We start from the raw sequence: 16,015 nt of genomic DNA, 5'->3' as shown, positions 1-16,015 counted from the left end.
TCTCCTTACTGGGTACTATAGATCTCTTTAGGTTGGTTTTGAGAATTTAGTAGCACATCAAGACAATATCCCCTCATTGATGATTTTCTTGATTCTCATCAACTGATTGCTTGACAAAGTATTGGTGACATAAGAAGAAATAATATTTTGATCAATTTAAATGACGAACTGTGAACCGTTAGAGCTGTATATCCACGGCTTTTTTGTAGTGTGATGTGTATCGTAGCAAAACGTTTGATATTTGTAATGGTCAGTTGACACTGACACGATTTTGGCATTCGTGGGACTGTCGCAAATCAAACATTTACGGCACGACTTTACGTCACATTTTCACGCTTGCGACTTTTGTCGCGACAAGTACAAACACTCTAGCTTTGAACCTTTCATTAAATCCAAACAAGTTTTGTGGTAAGCCTGTCGTAAGAAAAATATCGTACGGCCTAAATCCACCCAAAGACATTGTATCTGTCTGGAAAAATCATTTATTACATTATACATTGTAGATGAGCTTTCTGTGTATATTAGAGGACAATAAGTGTCTTAGAGGGGAGACTCCACTCAATGGCCATGATGGAATAGATTCTAGATGTTAGTTTGTAAGAAGCTTTCCTCCCTCCTCCCCCCGTCCCTATCCCTAGGGCATGTCGAGTCGAGAAAGAGGGGCAAGACGCGACACCAAATAAGGTCATGCGAAAATTGCCTCAAATCTCTGCACACATTTCTTTTTTACTCTTACTTGTCTTTTGTTTCGTTCTCGCTAAATCGTGGGACAGGGGCCTCTGGAACACTGAAGAGTGGCTATTTTGCATTCTGGGCATCAAAGTGGAGTCTTACCCTGCATCGGTAGTTATCTTACTGTCTTGGTTTTTAGGGTTTTAGGTGTTTCGGTACATTAAATAAGAGTAATTGGGTGTATATATATTATAAATCAAGCACGAGGGGGTTACTAGGACAATATCGGCCCTAGGTATTGACAATATGGACCGAGCGCAGCAAGGACCGTACAGAAAATACCGCGGAACTATATTCACCAAGAACGGTCCCGAGCAAGTGTGGAAAATAAGTGATTTATTACACGACTATATAACTGGAAAAGACCTGTAGAAACTTTACCAGGTCCAAAACTCAGAAAATATTGGACCGGCAATGAAGTTGATTTTCGTGTGATTTCATGTTTATCATAATGTAGCTTCAAACTGTTGTACAGTGTTTTTTAGATAGGTCTAGACATCTGATATAGTCTCGGTGTAGAATATTTTATGATAAATCGCATTGCTGTAATTTTTAAATTGATTTTTTTACTTGATTTACCTTTGCTGTGCATCTCGGCTGAGAAATTGAAGTAAGGTTAATCAGTTTATAAGAGTGATTCCAACGAAAAAGAAATGCTAATGAAATTTTTCTTAACTTTGCTTAATTGTTAACTATGTCAAGTATAAATAAAAAATAGAATAAAAAGAGGGGGTCACCATACCTGTTTTACCGCCATGTGGTCATAAATACCGTCGATTGCATCTACCTGTGAACGCACGCTCTAAAAACATGTTTTCAAATGGCGTCAAACGTCAGCGTTTCACGTGTCAAAGTTTGAAGATGAGCAGACCGTAACGGCAACTTTCGCGCCGAAAGTTCAACACATTCCGGTTTCGAAATGGCGGAAAGTTTAGATATAGAGACTTCTTCTGAGAAACTGATGCCGATCTGTGTCGATATGCATACACGGGTTCACTTGAATCATTTCTAGTGTAAAGTTTCGCCCGAACTCAGTGTTTATGATGAGTAATTTGAGTGCAAAAGTTCGCGTTTATATGGTCTGCTAAACTTCAAAGTTTGACACCTGAAACGCAGACGTTTGACGTCATTTGAAAACAAGTTTTTAGCGCGTGCGTTCACATCCCGTGATACGTTTAAAATTCTATAGATTCAGATTTTATAAGATATTGTACCACAACAATGAAGGAATCACTTCTGAGATTTTTTCAGTTACAGATATTACGGCAAGCATGACCTGAATGGAATCATAGAAGAAAAGGCGGTCGCTATGTCTGTTTTGAGAGGCATAAATTGACCAATTTGATCGAAAACAGCTTATGGTCGAGAGGAGGCTGGGTTTACTTTTTCCACTTTGCTGTGGCCCATCTCTCCGTCAGTTGCAGCAGAAACGTTGTTTTTGAATTTTTTAAAATGGATTCTTTTTCAAAAGAAGCCTTTGTTGTGTTTTACGAAGATACCAGGATGTCACGAGATTATGCGCAGTAGGTGTGCGCTGTGCAAAGCAACACCATTGAGGTCGTTGTCATATTTTGAATGTTGTTTCCAACGTGTCTCGCTCCAGTAGAGGAAACAAGTGCCTTTTCTGGCGTTGTACCACTCGTAAAGTTTCCGATGTTTCTTATCCAATCAAAGAATAGCACGAATCACTCACAAGTGATCCCAGAGTTGTCACGTCATCATGACGTGATTAGTTGCTTAGCAACTTGTAGACAAAAACTGCGGGCTCAGTGTTGTCTCGAAGACCGGAATTCGCCATCAATTGGTAGGTCATTGCCCTGTATTGCATTGTGCATCCTTACTGCGCAGAATTTTACGCGTAATAAGCGCGCGCGAGCGCGCGCACATAAACAAAATGGCGGCTTTTTCTATGTGGCTTAGCCCGCGAGAGAAGTAAATTGTCGCTTTCTCGTAAACGAGTCTGGTGACCTATCAATTTTTTCTCATATTTTGGGTGTAGTGATCAAATTCTTTCTGTAAAATGAAAACAGATCAATTCTTGTGTTTGAAAAATAAATTATCGCTAAAAACGTGTACTTTGCTAGTACTCGCAGAGGAATTTTAAAGGAATTATATGGAATATACAAGGTCTTCCTGCTACTAAACGAATCTAGTGACCCCCCTTTTTTATTTCAAAATTTAAGTTTCCTTAACGTAATAAACCTGTAGGCGAAGTTTGGTTAAAAAATTGTGTTCAGTTCTATTTCAGGGCAATGACCTTAATTCCCCGACTGCCTTGCGAAGTAATGAAAGGAAAGCCGTGCTCAAGTCATTTGTCGGATCCAAGACCCTCGTTTTTTGTCCAGCACTCGAGACCGTTGATGGCCATTCTCACAGTTGACCATTTGCATAACAGTACAGCTAAACATAGTAGCGAGGCAATTTTAAAAGCTTTGAAACATTTGGCTAGAACTTGTTACGATAAAACACGCGCGCTGTGATTGGCTAGTCGAGGGCGGATTTTCCCGTATTATGGCCGATGTTAATGCCTGGCTCGTTGGTAAAACGCGGGCATGATATTCTTCTAGTGCGGCCCACGCACTCGGTTTAAAAAAAGAAAGTGATTTTCTTAAGCTCCCGTGTTAGCATACAAATGGTTTTTAAATATAAGAGCTACAACTCTTAATTTACGTAGTTTGTAGAAAAACTTGTGAAATGAGTCTTTGCCGTAGAAAGAAGGAACCCAAGAAAATAACTGATCTGACTGTGGTTTACAGGTTGTTTCAGAAAATGGCTTTACTGTTATGCAAATATGACATTTTAACTCGAAAGGGGATATGACAGTTCTATATTGACCCTTGGCAAGAATGAACTGAACTGTTGCTGACGTGCAGGTAACCATCAACACAATTTGCTAATTGCCTTAACAATAATTGGTTCCGTAAACAGAGCGTCATATCATGTCGCATTAACCAGAAAAAGGTTACCAAAAAATGTTTATAGCAAGCCAAAAATATAGCAAGCAATCTTAAAAAGTTTCTAATTCTATGTATTTTGAGGCAAGAACAATCCAATAAACAATATCAAACGCTAGCTCCCAGTCTCTTATAATAATAATAATTATAATGTTTTTGTTTTTGGACGGCTGCCACCATCTTATGATGTAAACTATTTTATTAAAAAGACATCAACAACTAATTTTCATAACACATTTTGTTTTGACGAAATGAACATGAGAAAGACTTAAATTTTATGTTTGGCAGTTACCGCTAATTTCAAAGCTGGAAGCCCCAATTTTTAGATAAAGAGGAAGACAATACATTTTGTTTGGAAAATGAATGGTAAGGTTTTTTCTTTACTTTTTTGCTTGTGGTGAAGTTCTTTCCCCAAAGACGAAAAGGCTAACATTCAACATTAAAGCAAACGAGCATTAAGTTTATCAGTTCAATTTTATAGTGGAAATGTTGCCACGATTAAAAGGACTTAAGTAATTTTAACTAAAAATCATTCCAGCGTTCCTCTAGTTAAAATATTTAACGACATTTTCTTCAGAATTGTTTAAATTTAATCGACTTGACAGGTCGTGGTAAGAAAATTATTTCATCGATCCTTCTGAATAACGAAACAAATCCGTTTAGAAGTATACCATATATATTTACCAACGTCTTGGCAAAAATTGTGGCCAAAATGTAATCAAACAGTTTCTGCACTTTACGTTATATTTATGCCTCCAATTTACGACCAAAAGCCAAAATGAAAACTGTACTGACCATACCCCGGAGTTTGATAGCGTGCGCTTGGAGTGCTTAAGTGTTGTCAAAAGGAAACAGGTTATCCGTGTTCAGATTCTGAAAAATATTCTCGTTTGCTAATGTTAGATTGAGACATGCGCGCGAAAAACGAGCGTGCTGGCAAGTTACAAAGGTATTTTTCGTGAGTGTTGTTGCACTGTGCAATAGCATCCAATAAGTTTAAATCATTTTGCCCTTTAAAAAAGTTTTTTCATTTTTTGCTTGTGTAACGTTCATCTAAAAAGTTTAAGAAGACGTTCGTGGGCTAGTAATAATTCATTTACAACCTCAAAAGGTGTTAAAACTGTTTACGTAAAAGTTGCGTGGTGAAGTTTTTTTCTAAAAAAATTCCTCATTCGGAGAAAGAAAGGAAGAAAGCGTCGCTTACAACTTCCTTGTTGATATCTGTTGCTCTGTTACCATGACGTATTTTTCACAATGTGCATTAATTATTAAATGTATTTAAGCACTTAAACAAAGGCCTAGTCAATTAGACGTCGTGTTTACCTCATAGGAGTGATATCGTTAACATCCCTTATTGATATCAACCAGGGATCCGTTGGCTGTTGTTAATTTGTTGAACTTATAGAAAATGTGAATAACAAAAAAAGCGTTAATATAACGGCTCTCCTCCCCTAATATATGCACAAAATCTTTTTTAGGTCAGTTGTTAACACCCACATGTTTCAAGAAAACGATTTTTGTCTGAGTAGATGAAATGGTTTGGATAGGGGCGTTTTGGAATATTTTACACAAAAGATCTTGCATTTTTGTCCACGCTTATTTAAAATTGAAACATATCGCGCACGTGACAAATAGACACCATCCTTAATGGGCCGACTATTCTCAATTTATCACTTCTGACAATAGAACGTTCAATCTTTAGTTATTTTAGACGAGTTTTGGCATCCAAATGAACCGGTCGCAGCCGGAACATCTGCTCACTGTTATAAGCATGGCATTCGCCCACTCCTATCAGTGAATGCTTTATTTAACGTTCCTTCGGAAATGAACGTTGTGTCAAACCATTTCTCCCTTTTAAATGGTGGATTTCCACTGACGCGTTTTTTTACGTGCACTTATGTGCGTGAAAAAATTTAGAGACAATGTATGAACGACTTGCGTACACGTTTCCGCAAGTCGTTCATACATTGTCTCTAAATTTTTTTACGCACGTAAACAATTACGCGTCAGTGGAAATCCAGCATTATAGTCCAACATACATCATTACTTTTACGTACTTTTAGGCTAAAAACGCCCACTCGTGTGCCGAAACAAACTATTAAAGTACGGCGGATTATCGGCGTTCATGTGAATCAGCTTGATTAGGCAGTTTTTTTAGATACGATAAAATTAAGATAACCTTCGCGTCTAGTGTGATAACTCAAACAAAATCTAGTGAGCCGTTCTTTTCATCGGTGCTGTTTAATTCGTTTTTTGCAATCTCTCCAAAGCAGAAATTTTAGAACATTTATATTAGTTATCTTACGAGCAAAGGATTCATTTGAAATGTAAATCATTCGCTTCCCGGAGGGACAGATATTTTCCATCATTAGATGTTGGACTAGTGAAATAATAAAATGTCATATTCGAGTCAATTTCTTAATTTATCGTCGTGTTATAATCTGTAAAGCTGTTAAAAAAATAGCGATGTAAATGGAGACCATAGCCAAGTGAACATGATTTAAATAAATGAAAGACTTAAAACACAAAAAGGCTTCGGTCAGATATATAGAGACTCTTAAATCATGGACTGTGAACTGATACATTTCCATCATCACGGAGACAATCTTGTGGCCTCTTGTCATGTGAAAACTGTGTTGACCTCGAAACCACAACCAATTGTTAACATTAAAATTATATGTTTAAATTTTCAGGGCAGGTTGTCTTGGCGAGTGTTTTGGTCTTAAGCTTTAGCCACAGCATCTACTCACAGTCAACGGGAGCAGACTCAACATCTTCATCTTCATCGCCAATCGCGGCGCCATCATCACCACCAATCACATCTTCGTCAACATCACCAATTACCGCATTATCATCGTCATCAATAATCATAACATCTACATCATCGTCAATTATAACAACTTTATCTTTATCGTCGTCATCACAAGCAATAACATTACCAACATCATCCTCATTGCCAATGCGAACATCATCACCATCACCAATTGCGACATCTTTATCATCATCATCATCATCATCATCATCATCTTTATCACCCAAAACAACATCTTTATCTTCATCACCAACCACAGCATCATCATCGTCGTCATCATCATCGCTGATCACAATATCTTCACCTTCATCACAAATCACAACGTCTTCATCATCATCAATTACAACGTCATCATTTTCATCAATATCAATCGCAACATCTTCATTCTCATTACTTATTACACCATCCTCGTCACCAATCACAGCGCCATCGTCATCATCAGTCACAATATCTTCGTACTCATCGCTAATCACAACACCTTCACCTTCATCACCATTTACATCTTCATCTATTTCACCAATCCCAACAACTTCATTGTCATCACCAATCACACACTCCCCATCTTCATCGCTTGTCTTAGCATCCACCTCTTCATCATCAATCACAGCATCTTCACTTCCATCACCAATCATCGTGTCTTCATCGTCATTGCCAATTACAACATCTTCATTATCTGCAATTACTACATCTTCATCTCAATCATCAATCACAATCTCTTCATCGTCATCACCAATCACAACATCGCCATTGTCATCACCAATCACAACATCATCATCGTTATCACCGATCACATCTTCATCTTCATCACCAGTTCCAACATCGTCATCGTTATCACCAATTACGGGATCTTCATCGTCACCACCAATCACATTAACATCTCCATCACGAAACATCACATCTTCATCGCTATCGTTATCACCAATTACAAACTCTTCATTTTCATCACCAGTCACAACATTTTCATCTTCATCGCTATTCACAAACTCTTCATTGACATCATTCATCACATTTAAATCTCCATCACAAAACATCACATCTTCATCGTTATCGTTATCACCGATTACAAACTCTTCATCGCCATCACCAATCACAACATCTTCATCTTCATCACCAATCATAACATCTTCAGCGCCATCACCAGTCACCACATTTTCATCTTCATCACTATTCACAAACTCTTCATCGTCCTCACCAATCATAACATCTTCACTGTCATCGCCATCACCTTCATCACCAGTCATAACATCTTCTTCGCTATCACCAAACACAAACTCCTCATCTACATTACCCATCACATCTTCATCTTCATCAATATTCACCAACTCTTCATCTCCATTACCAATCATAACATCTTCATCTTCATCACAAATTACATCTTCATCTCCATCACCAATCACAATATCGCCATTGTCATCACCAATCGCAACATCTTCATCACCAATCGCAACATTTTCATCACCAATCACAACATCATCATCTTCATCGCTAATCGCAACCTCTTCATCTTCATCACTATTCACAACCTCTTTATCTTCATCACTATTCACAACCTCTTCATCTTCATCACTATTCACAACCTCTTCATCTTCATCACTATTCACAACCTCTTCATCTTCATCACTATTCACAACCTCTTCATCTTCATCACTATTCACAACCTCTTCATCTTCATCACTATTCACAACCTCTTCATCTTCATCACTATTCACAACCTCTTCATCGCCATCACAAACCACAAAATCTTCTTCCTCATCACCAGTCTCCACATTTTCATCTTTATCACTATTCACAAACTCTTCATCGTCATCACCAATCACAAACTCTCCATCACCATCACCTTCATCACCAGTCACAACATCTTCTTTGCCATCACCAATCACAAACTCCTCATCGACATTACCCATCACCTCTTCATCTTCATCACCAATCACATCCTCGTTTTCACCACCAATCACCAACTCTTCATCGCCATCACCAATCACAACATCTTTTTCGCCATCACCAATCACAACATCTTCATCGTTTTCACCAATCACAACATCTTCATCTCCATCACCAATCCCTACATCTTTACATTCATCGCCAATGACAACGCCTTCATCTCTATCAACGATGAGGGCTCCTTCTTCATCATCACAAATCACAGCAACAGCATCACCAATCGCGACAACATCATCATCACTAATTACAGCATCGTCATCATCATCATCGTCATGGCCATTCACATCATCAACATCATTACCAGCAGCAGCACCCTCATCATCGTCTCTATCAAAAACAACAAATTTATCTTCACTACAAATCACAACACAATCATCACCAATCGCAGCGTCATTATCTTCATCTCCAACGCCAACATCATCATCATCACTAGCAGTCACAGTATCTTCATCCCCAAGCACATCGTCATCACCATCATCATCACCATCATCATCATCATCATCATTATCATCATCACAATCAATCACATCATCTTCTTCGTCGTCAATCGCACGATCATCATCTTCATCACCAATTACAACATCTCAGTCTTCATCATCACCAATTACAGCATCTTCATTATCACTCCTCTTCACAGCACCACCTTCATCACTTCCAATCACATCTTCACCTTCATCAACAATCACAGTACCACCGTCATTACAAACAATCAAGACAACTTCATCATCACCAGACACATCTTCATCTTCATTACCAATCATAACGTCATCATCATCACTATCTGTCACAACGGGTTCATCATTACTACTAATCAAAACATCTTCATCGTCTATAATATCTTCTCCTTCATTACTTATCACAAAGTCATCACCAACAATAACAACGCAATCGTCGTCACTGCAAATCACATCATCATCATCATCATCATCACAACCAGTTGCAACATTTCCCTCATCATCACCCATCACGGCATCATCATTATCATCATCAATCACACCATCATTATCATCCTCATCAGCATTTTCCTCGTCATTACCAATCACAACACTTTCATCATCGTTACCAATCTCATTATCGTCACTATCATTGTTTGCATCATCATCATCATTATCATCACCAATCCCATCGTCATTGCTATTATCGTCAGTCGCGTCGTCATCTTCATCATTTTCACTGTCATCAACAACGAGAACATTAACATCACCAACCCCATTATCAACAACATCGTTACTGTCCTTATCAATATCAACAGCATCATTAGTATCGTTATCTGCAACGCCTCTATCAATATCCATTACACCATTGCCATCATTATTACCAACAAGAATGATGAACAAGTCAGCAGAAGATTCACGGGTAACAGCAACAGAACATCCAAGTAGCTTTTCAAGTGACAAGATGCCTGTACCAACTTTTACGCTTGACTCTGGGGACAGTGTAATTGTTGATGTAAAGACAACGAAAACCAATGGGCAGCAAACCTCGAAAGCCTCTCAGCCAACTTCTACAAGTTACCCTCCATCTCAAGGTTAGCTGTTTTTTAATCGTCTTAGGCATGTAAAGAATACGTAACCACCTCTATGAGTATCAATTTACTCTTTTCTCCGTGATCAGATGTCAATATCCGGTTGTCGGAAATTGTACCTTTGTTGTTTTGTCAACTTTATCTTTATTTAGTGGTACTGTCTTTAAATTACTCGTGGGACACACCTTTTTCGAAGCCCAAATTAACTAGGTTATTTCATTATTCGTTTGGAACTGTATAGTCTTTTCTTGGAAACTGTCATTTTTAACTCAGTAAAAAATTCTCTACTGAGCTGAAAATTCTGTAAGATCTGCGAAAACTTATGAGCTGCGTATTCACGTTGTGTCAAATTCTTAACGATTTTCTTTCTCTTTCGTTAAGCCTGGAATCGTTTTTACTGGAACTTGTCCATCTTTTGTCTATCCATTTGATTGTTTTTTATTTATCTGTAGGGATCATGGATCTCTTCCCTTGTGTGTCATTTATGGTAGCTTTGTCTTGCAGAAGTTGCAATACTCTGTACCGATCCCCTCCTCCTTCCACCCCTGTGGACTGAGCCATGCACGGGGCAGGTTTTAGTTCACTAGTCTAGTTAGGAATTTCATACAATTCTTTTTTTTAAAGACACACTTGAAGAAATAACCATACGTAAAACATTTTATTTTTCCATTCACTAGGACGCAGTGAAGGTTCTAGTAGTTCAATCAGCTCAGTGGGCGTTGCATTGGGGAGTTTCTTTGGAGGAGTGTTCGTCACTGTTTTGATATTTCTGCTTCTTCTCTTCGTAAAGCGTAAAAATAAAAGCAAAAACCGTGTTGATGCTTTACCAATGACGATACGCGATGGCAGAACAAACGGGCAGACAGCATCTGTAAACGGCGAAGGAAAGACCAGCAGAAGACAACGAAAAGATGACGACGTTTCAGCAGGGCAAATATTGAGTTGTTTGCCATGTACAACATGTATATAACAAGCACAATGTGTAACACTGACTTACAAAGACACTGAATACCTCGAAAAGACACATCGTTTGCGATTTTATGAAAATCAGTGTTTAAATACTGTATATATATATATTGTTAAGTAAATTATGCGTGGGACAACTTGCCCATCAGGCCGGAGCTAACACTAGTTTCCGCAGCATTGAGCGACTAGGAGTATTTCAACACCCCCTGGATGGGATGCTAGTCCATCACAGGGTTACCAAGAGTATTAAATTCGCCTGTACCCATTTAAACACCCATGTGGGGAGAGGCACTGTGACAATAAAATGTCTTGTCCAAGAACACAACGTAATGAGCCTGATCAAGGCTCGATCCAGAGTCTGGTGCACTAACCATTGGGCCACTGCGCCTAATACATTGTGCCGTACAACAAATACTTTTCTGTTTATCATTTATTGGAGGCAGCGTGGCCGAGTGGCTTAGGGGGTCTAGTCTTGTAATCCGGGAGTCCCGGGTTCAAGGCCTCCACCCTGCCACTAGCTGGATTTGTTCTCGGCAGTCCCGAGTTCAACTCCTCGGCCACGCTTTGTAAATAACCAACTGGTCTGCCTCCTGCCAGTTGAGATTCTTGACTGTGTTGTGTTCAATTGAAACATTTGTTGCATAATACACGGTCCAATACAAGCTTTAAGCTTTATTGAAAGTAGTTGGTAAACATAAACCATGTACAAGTGCTTAACATTTTATTTTGATCTCTTAAGCCACATGGAGTACTTTCCATTTGCCTGATGAATTTGTAACTGGAAAATGAATCCAAACCAATCATAACACAGGATATAATCGCTGGAGGAAAAATGTATTACAACAAATATGTAGACAGCAATCCTTAATCTTGATTAATAACACTAGAATGAAAAAGGTTATGTAGTAGAAGTATTGAAATAGTTAGAAGGAGGAAGGAGGAGGCAGCGTGGCCGAGTGGCTTAGGGGGTCTAGTCTTGTAATCCGGGAGTCCCGGGTTCAAGGCCTCCACCCTGCCACTAGCTGGATTTGTTCTCGGCAGTCCCGGGTTCAACTCCTCGGCCACGCTTTGTAAATAACCAACTGGTCTGCCTCCTGCCAGTTGAGATTCTTGACTGTGTTGTGTTCAATTGAAACATTTGTTGCATAATACACGGTCCAATACAAGCTTTAAGCTTTATTGAAAGTAGTTGGTAAACATAAACCATGTACAAGTGCTTAACATTTTATTTTGATCTCTTAAGCCACATGGAGTACTTTCCATTTGCCTGATTAACTTGTAACTGGAAAATGAATCCAAACCAATCATAACACAGGATATAATCTCTGGAGGAAAAATGTATTACAACAAATATGTAGACAGCAATCCTTAATCTTGATTTTAAAATAACACTAGAATGAAAAAAGTTATGTAGTAGAAGTATTGAAATAGTTAGAAGGACGAAGGAGGAGGCAGCGTGGCCGAGTGGTTAGGGCGCCGGACTTGAAATCCGGAGGTCCTGGGTTCAAGTCCTGTTCTGACCACTGCCTGGAGTTGTTTCACGGTTGACCGAGTTCAACTCCTCGGCCACGCTTGTAGCCTCGTGCACTCTTTTAAAGGCGCTAAAAAAGTACACACACGTCTGCTACGCAGGCTACCACGCTTGTTAGTAGCAAACTGGTTCGCTTTCTGCCAGTTGGGATTTTTTAACCATTTTATGTTTAATTTGTATAATATTTAATTTTAAAGTTTGATTGCTCGGCCCCATCAGAACTCGTGCTAAATTAGTTACCGAGGGTAAACAACTGCCATTTTTATTCGAAAATTTTTATGTGCCTGATTATATAAACTGATGCCTAATACGCCGAAATTGGATTCGGTATATACAATCCTGTGTATAGTATAACAATGAAGTATTTAAATAGACAATAATAAAAAGAAATAAAGTTTTCTGTAACCTTTACGGATGTGTTGGTATATGTCACCAAGCTTTTTGCAACTATCATAAGTTTGAAAAGAAACGACCCCCTTTATTTTCGGACTTGCAACTTTAGGGGGGGGGGGGTAGGTCGCTTCTTTAAACAGGTACCATATGTAGGGCGATTCACGTGAAGAATAATTTTAGCTGGGGATGACAAAAGATTAAAATTTGTTTAAGAGAATTTATGCTTTATCAGAACGAAATAATACATTGCGTTTGAAATAAGGGTCATCCCACATAAACCACTGATCTTTCTGGCGTAGCTTGTATTCCCTTCTCCCTTAACAACCCCATCACGTCTTTCAGGATCTGGCTAAAACCGTTAAATTTTATCGCTTATTTAGGAGGGTTGCCACTTATATACTTTCGGGCGGGAGGAAGATCGTTACTTTTGCATCTTTAGGATATGTCGTTGTGCCTTGAAAATGGGAATTTTTGACAGCATCCCTTTTTTTGTCCCCGCAATTGTAACAAAAAATGCGAAAATATCAAGTTAGACGCTAAATGTCAATTAAACTAATTATTAAACTCGTCAAGGAAAATTCATAAACTTAGCTACATAAGACATGTTCGAGCGCGGATCGCTCGATTTGGAGTCCAGTATACTTAAATTTTGATTAGGCAACCAGTGGGCTATTTATTTAATACAAACTCCTCGATCGTTCGAGAAAGGAACAATAAAATAATGGATATAACAGATGATTTTAGTAGGAAATCTATTTACAAAAATGTCCAAGGATGGAGAGAGAGCTCGCGGTTACAATGCATGGTTGGCAAAAAACTGATCTTCGTGTTTGCCCCGTTATTCAACGATTTGGCCCATAAAATAATTTCTTCCGACGAAATATTGGAATCTTCTATTTCAGCCGTACGGTCAGCCTTCCGTCATTAGTTACATTGTATATTGTTAAGTTCAGCGAGTTTTATTTATAGACCGATTTCATTCTCTTGTTTTCCAAAACACAACACATACACAAAAGGTTGCTAGGTTACCATGTTTCTCTTCCCACTTGTAAAAGGTGCCTGTTCAATATGGCCACCTGCACTTGCGTTCCTACGCGTTTAGTTTTTAACTCTTTCCTGAGTGATGAAACGCATTCGCCGGCCTGTTGGTCTAGTGGCATGATTCTCGCTTTGGGTGCAGGAGGTCCCGGGTTCGAACTTTCCTTAAGCCAACTACATTAAACTACGGAGCTCAATTTGTCACCCTCGGCCATTCTCGGCCGGCTCAATTACAATTTAACGAAAAAAGCTGAAAAAGCGAAAAAACAACTGCAACCCCCAAACAACATCAAAAGCTACTAAAATGCGCAAAATGATACAAACACAGAAACATATTGAACCGCAAAGAACAGGGAAGAAAGGGCGCGAAAATTAGCGACAAATTAGCGCTGGAAAACACCGTGGCATACGGTAGCGTAAAATAAACATTGTCCCATACGATTTTTTTCTCGTGGGAAACTTAATAAATTTTTATACATGAGGTAGAAGTGAAACATCTTTTGGTTTCAAAGTTAAAAAAACACAGTTACATCCTTTTTAATTAAATAAAAAAAACAGACAGATAATTTAACCCGGGTAGCCAGCTTTATGAGCGAGTGAGCTTAGACTTCTGGTATTTATTCTTATCTTACCTGACGCGTGTGCTGAACCCGGTCTATACAGAGGTCCCGGGTTCGACTCCCGGACAGGCCCGAATTTTAAAATTTTTGAAAACTTTTTTTTTAATCTTTTGTTGGTATAAGAAAAGGCCTCAGTTTTTCAGGTAGAATGCTGATTGCCTTTGAAACCTCTATTTGAAAAGAGCAAGAATAATCGCGGTTCCAAATTATCAACAGTGGAAAGGCCAAGCACTGAGGAGTCGTGCACCCCAACCCAGTATCATCTCTAGTCCAATCTCAACTTGCCGTGTAACTAAAAGCCCTGGCACCATTGAATCACTGAAAGAGAAAGATCCGCCTTGAAAATATGACTCTATTATTGTTTTAAATTTCATATGTAAAAGCGGGATAAATAGCCCAGCTTTAAAAAAATGTAGTTTTAGGCTTGCATCACAATGCAAATGTCGAAGATATATACTTACCAATGCCTAAACGGTAAGATGGCCGACTTTTAGTGCTTCAGTATTCATGACAGGAAAAAACTGACAACGGAAGACACAGACTCAACTGTGCAACTAATCATTTGCGAAAAGTCTAACCACTGCATATTGAGAGTATCTTAATAACTGAATATTTTCCAAATAATCGGACTACAAAAATGATTTGATTCAGACACTCTGGGAATATCCTTATTAAAGTATCAAGCCCCCCGCGCAAGAAATGTTTCAGACTGATTTTCCTGTAAAGATTTTCGAGGCACTGAACGCGCTTTGCCCTAGCCTGTTTACACAGCTGCACGAAAGAGAGCACAAATTAAATTTGAGCAACAATATATTCAACTAATAAAATTTAATCACATATTATTAACAAACTTTTGTTTGCCGGCATCATGTCAACCACCGTAATTAATGTCTTTTTAGATTAATTTGACCTGCGCACGAGAGCTGAACGCTGTGGCAAAATGTCACTTATATAAAATGGCACAAAATGACGAAATAACTGATAGAATGACAAAATGTCACTTATAAATTGGCCGTCGTATTAGTTAAGTACTCGGAGAAGAAACATATTTTTATCATACCCTTTTGTTGGAAAATTGAGTGTTATTCATGAAACCCGACCAATTTACAGTGTCAAAGCACCTTGTGAAAAATACCTCTCGAGTACTTGTTTTGTGGTGGAAGCTTGAAGCGCAATTTTAAAAAGTGCGTCCTTACGTCTTTTACTAACAGGAACATCAAATTAGAAACCAGAAAAAGCTGCTCATATTAATTTTTTGAGGGCTAAAAAATTAATTTGGCAACTTTAAACGCTGTTCAGCGAATGTATTTAATTGATTAGCAGAAAACGCTTTGTTAGCATACAAATCTAAAGCCTATTTTGGGCGAAATTGCCGCGGATGTCTCCGTGGCGCAATCGGTTAGCGCGTTAGGCTGTTAACCGAAAGGTTGGTGGTTCAAGCCCACCCGGGGACGTTTTTTTTCCTTTTCAAGAATTTTTTTTTTCCCGTTTCCCTAAAAAACA

At 38.7% G+C, this 16,015-nt stretch overlaps 2 protein-coding genes and 1 non-coding gene across 3 annotated transcripts in view; 2 read left to right on the top strand and 1 right to left on the bottom strand.

Moving 5' to 3' along the window:
* The window catches only part of LOC144653237 (uncharacterized), an 80,881-nt gene that overhangs the window by 21,372 nt on the left and 43,494 nt on the right, over positions 1 to 16,015 (bottom strand). The gene's annotated exons all lie outside the window — the stretch shown is intronic.
* On the top strand, positions 3,931 to 12,866 carry LOC144653222 (uncharacterized). The gene is made up of 3 exons (XM_078513166.1): positions 3,931 to 4,052; positions 6,380 to 9,967; positions 10,642 to 12,866. Exons 1-3 carry the CDS (start codon positions 4,046 to 4,048, stop codon positions 10,932 to 10,934), a joined length of 3,888 nt encoding a protein of 1,295 aa, XP_078369292.1. The 5' UTR covers positions 3,931 to 4,045; the 3' UTR covers positions 10,935 to 12,866.
* Positions 15,893 to 15,966, top strand: Trnan-guu (transfer RNA asparagine (anticodon GUU)). Its single transcript has one exon. It is a non-coding gene; the product is annotated as a tRNA-Asn (tRNA).

Source organism: Oculina patagonica, chromosome 5, assembly GCF_052425735.1.
Source record: "Oculina patagonica isolate OP01 chromosome 5, crgOcupat, whole genome shotgun sequence".
Lineage (NCBI taxonomy): Eukaryota > Metazoa > Cnidaria > Anthozoa > Scleractinia > Oculinidae > Oculina > Oculina patagonica.
This window is presented reverse-complemented; position numbering and strand designations above follow the sequence as displayed.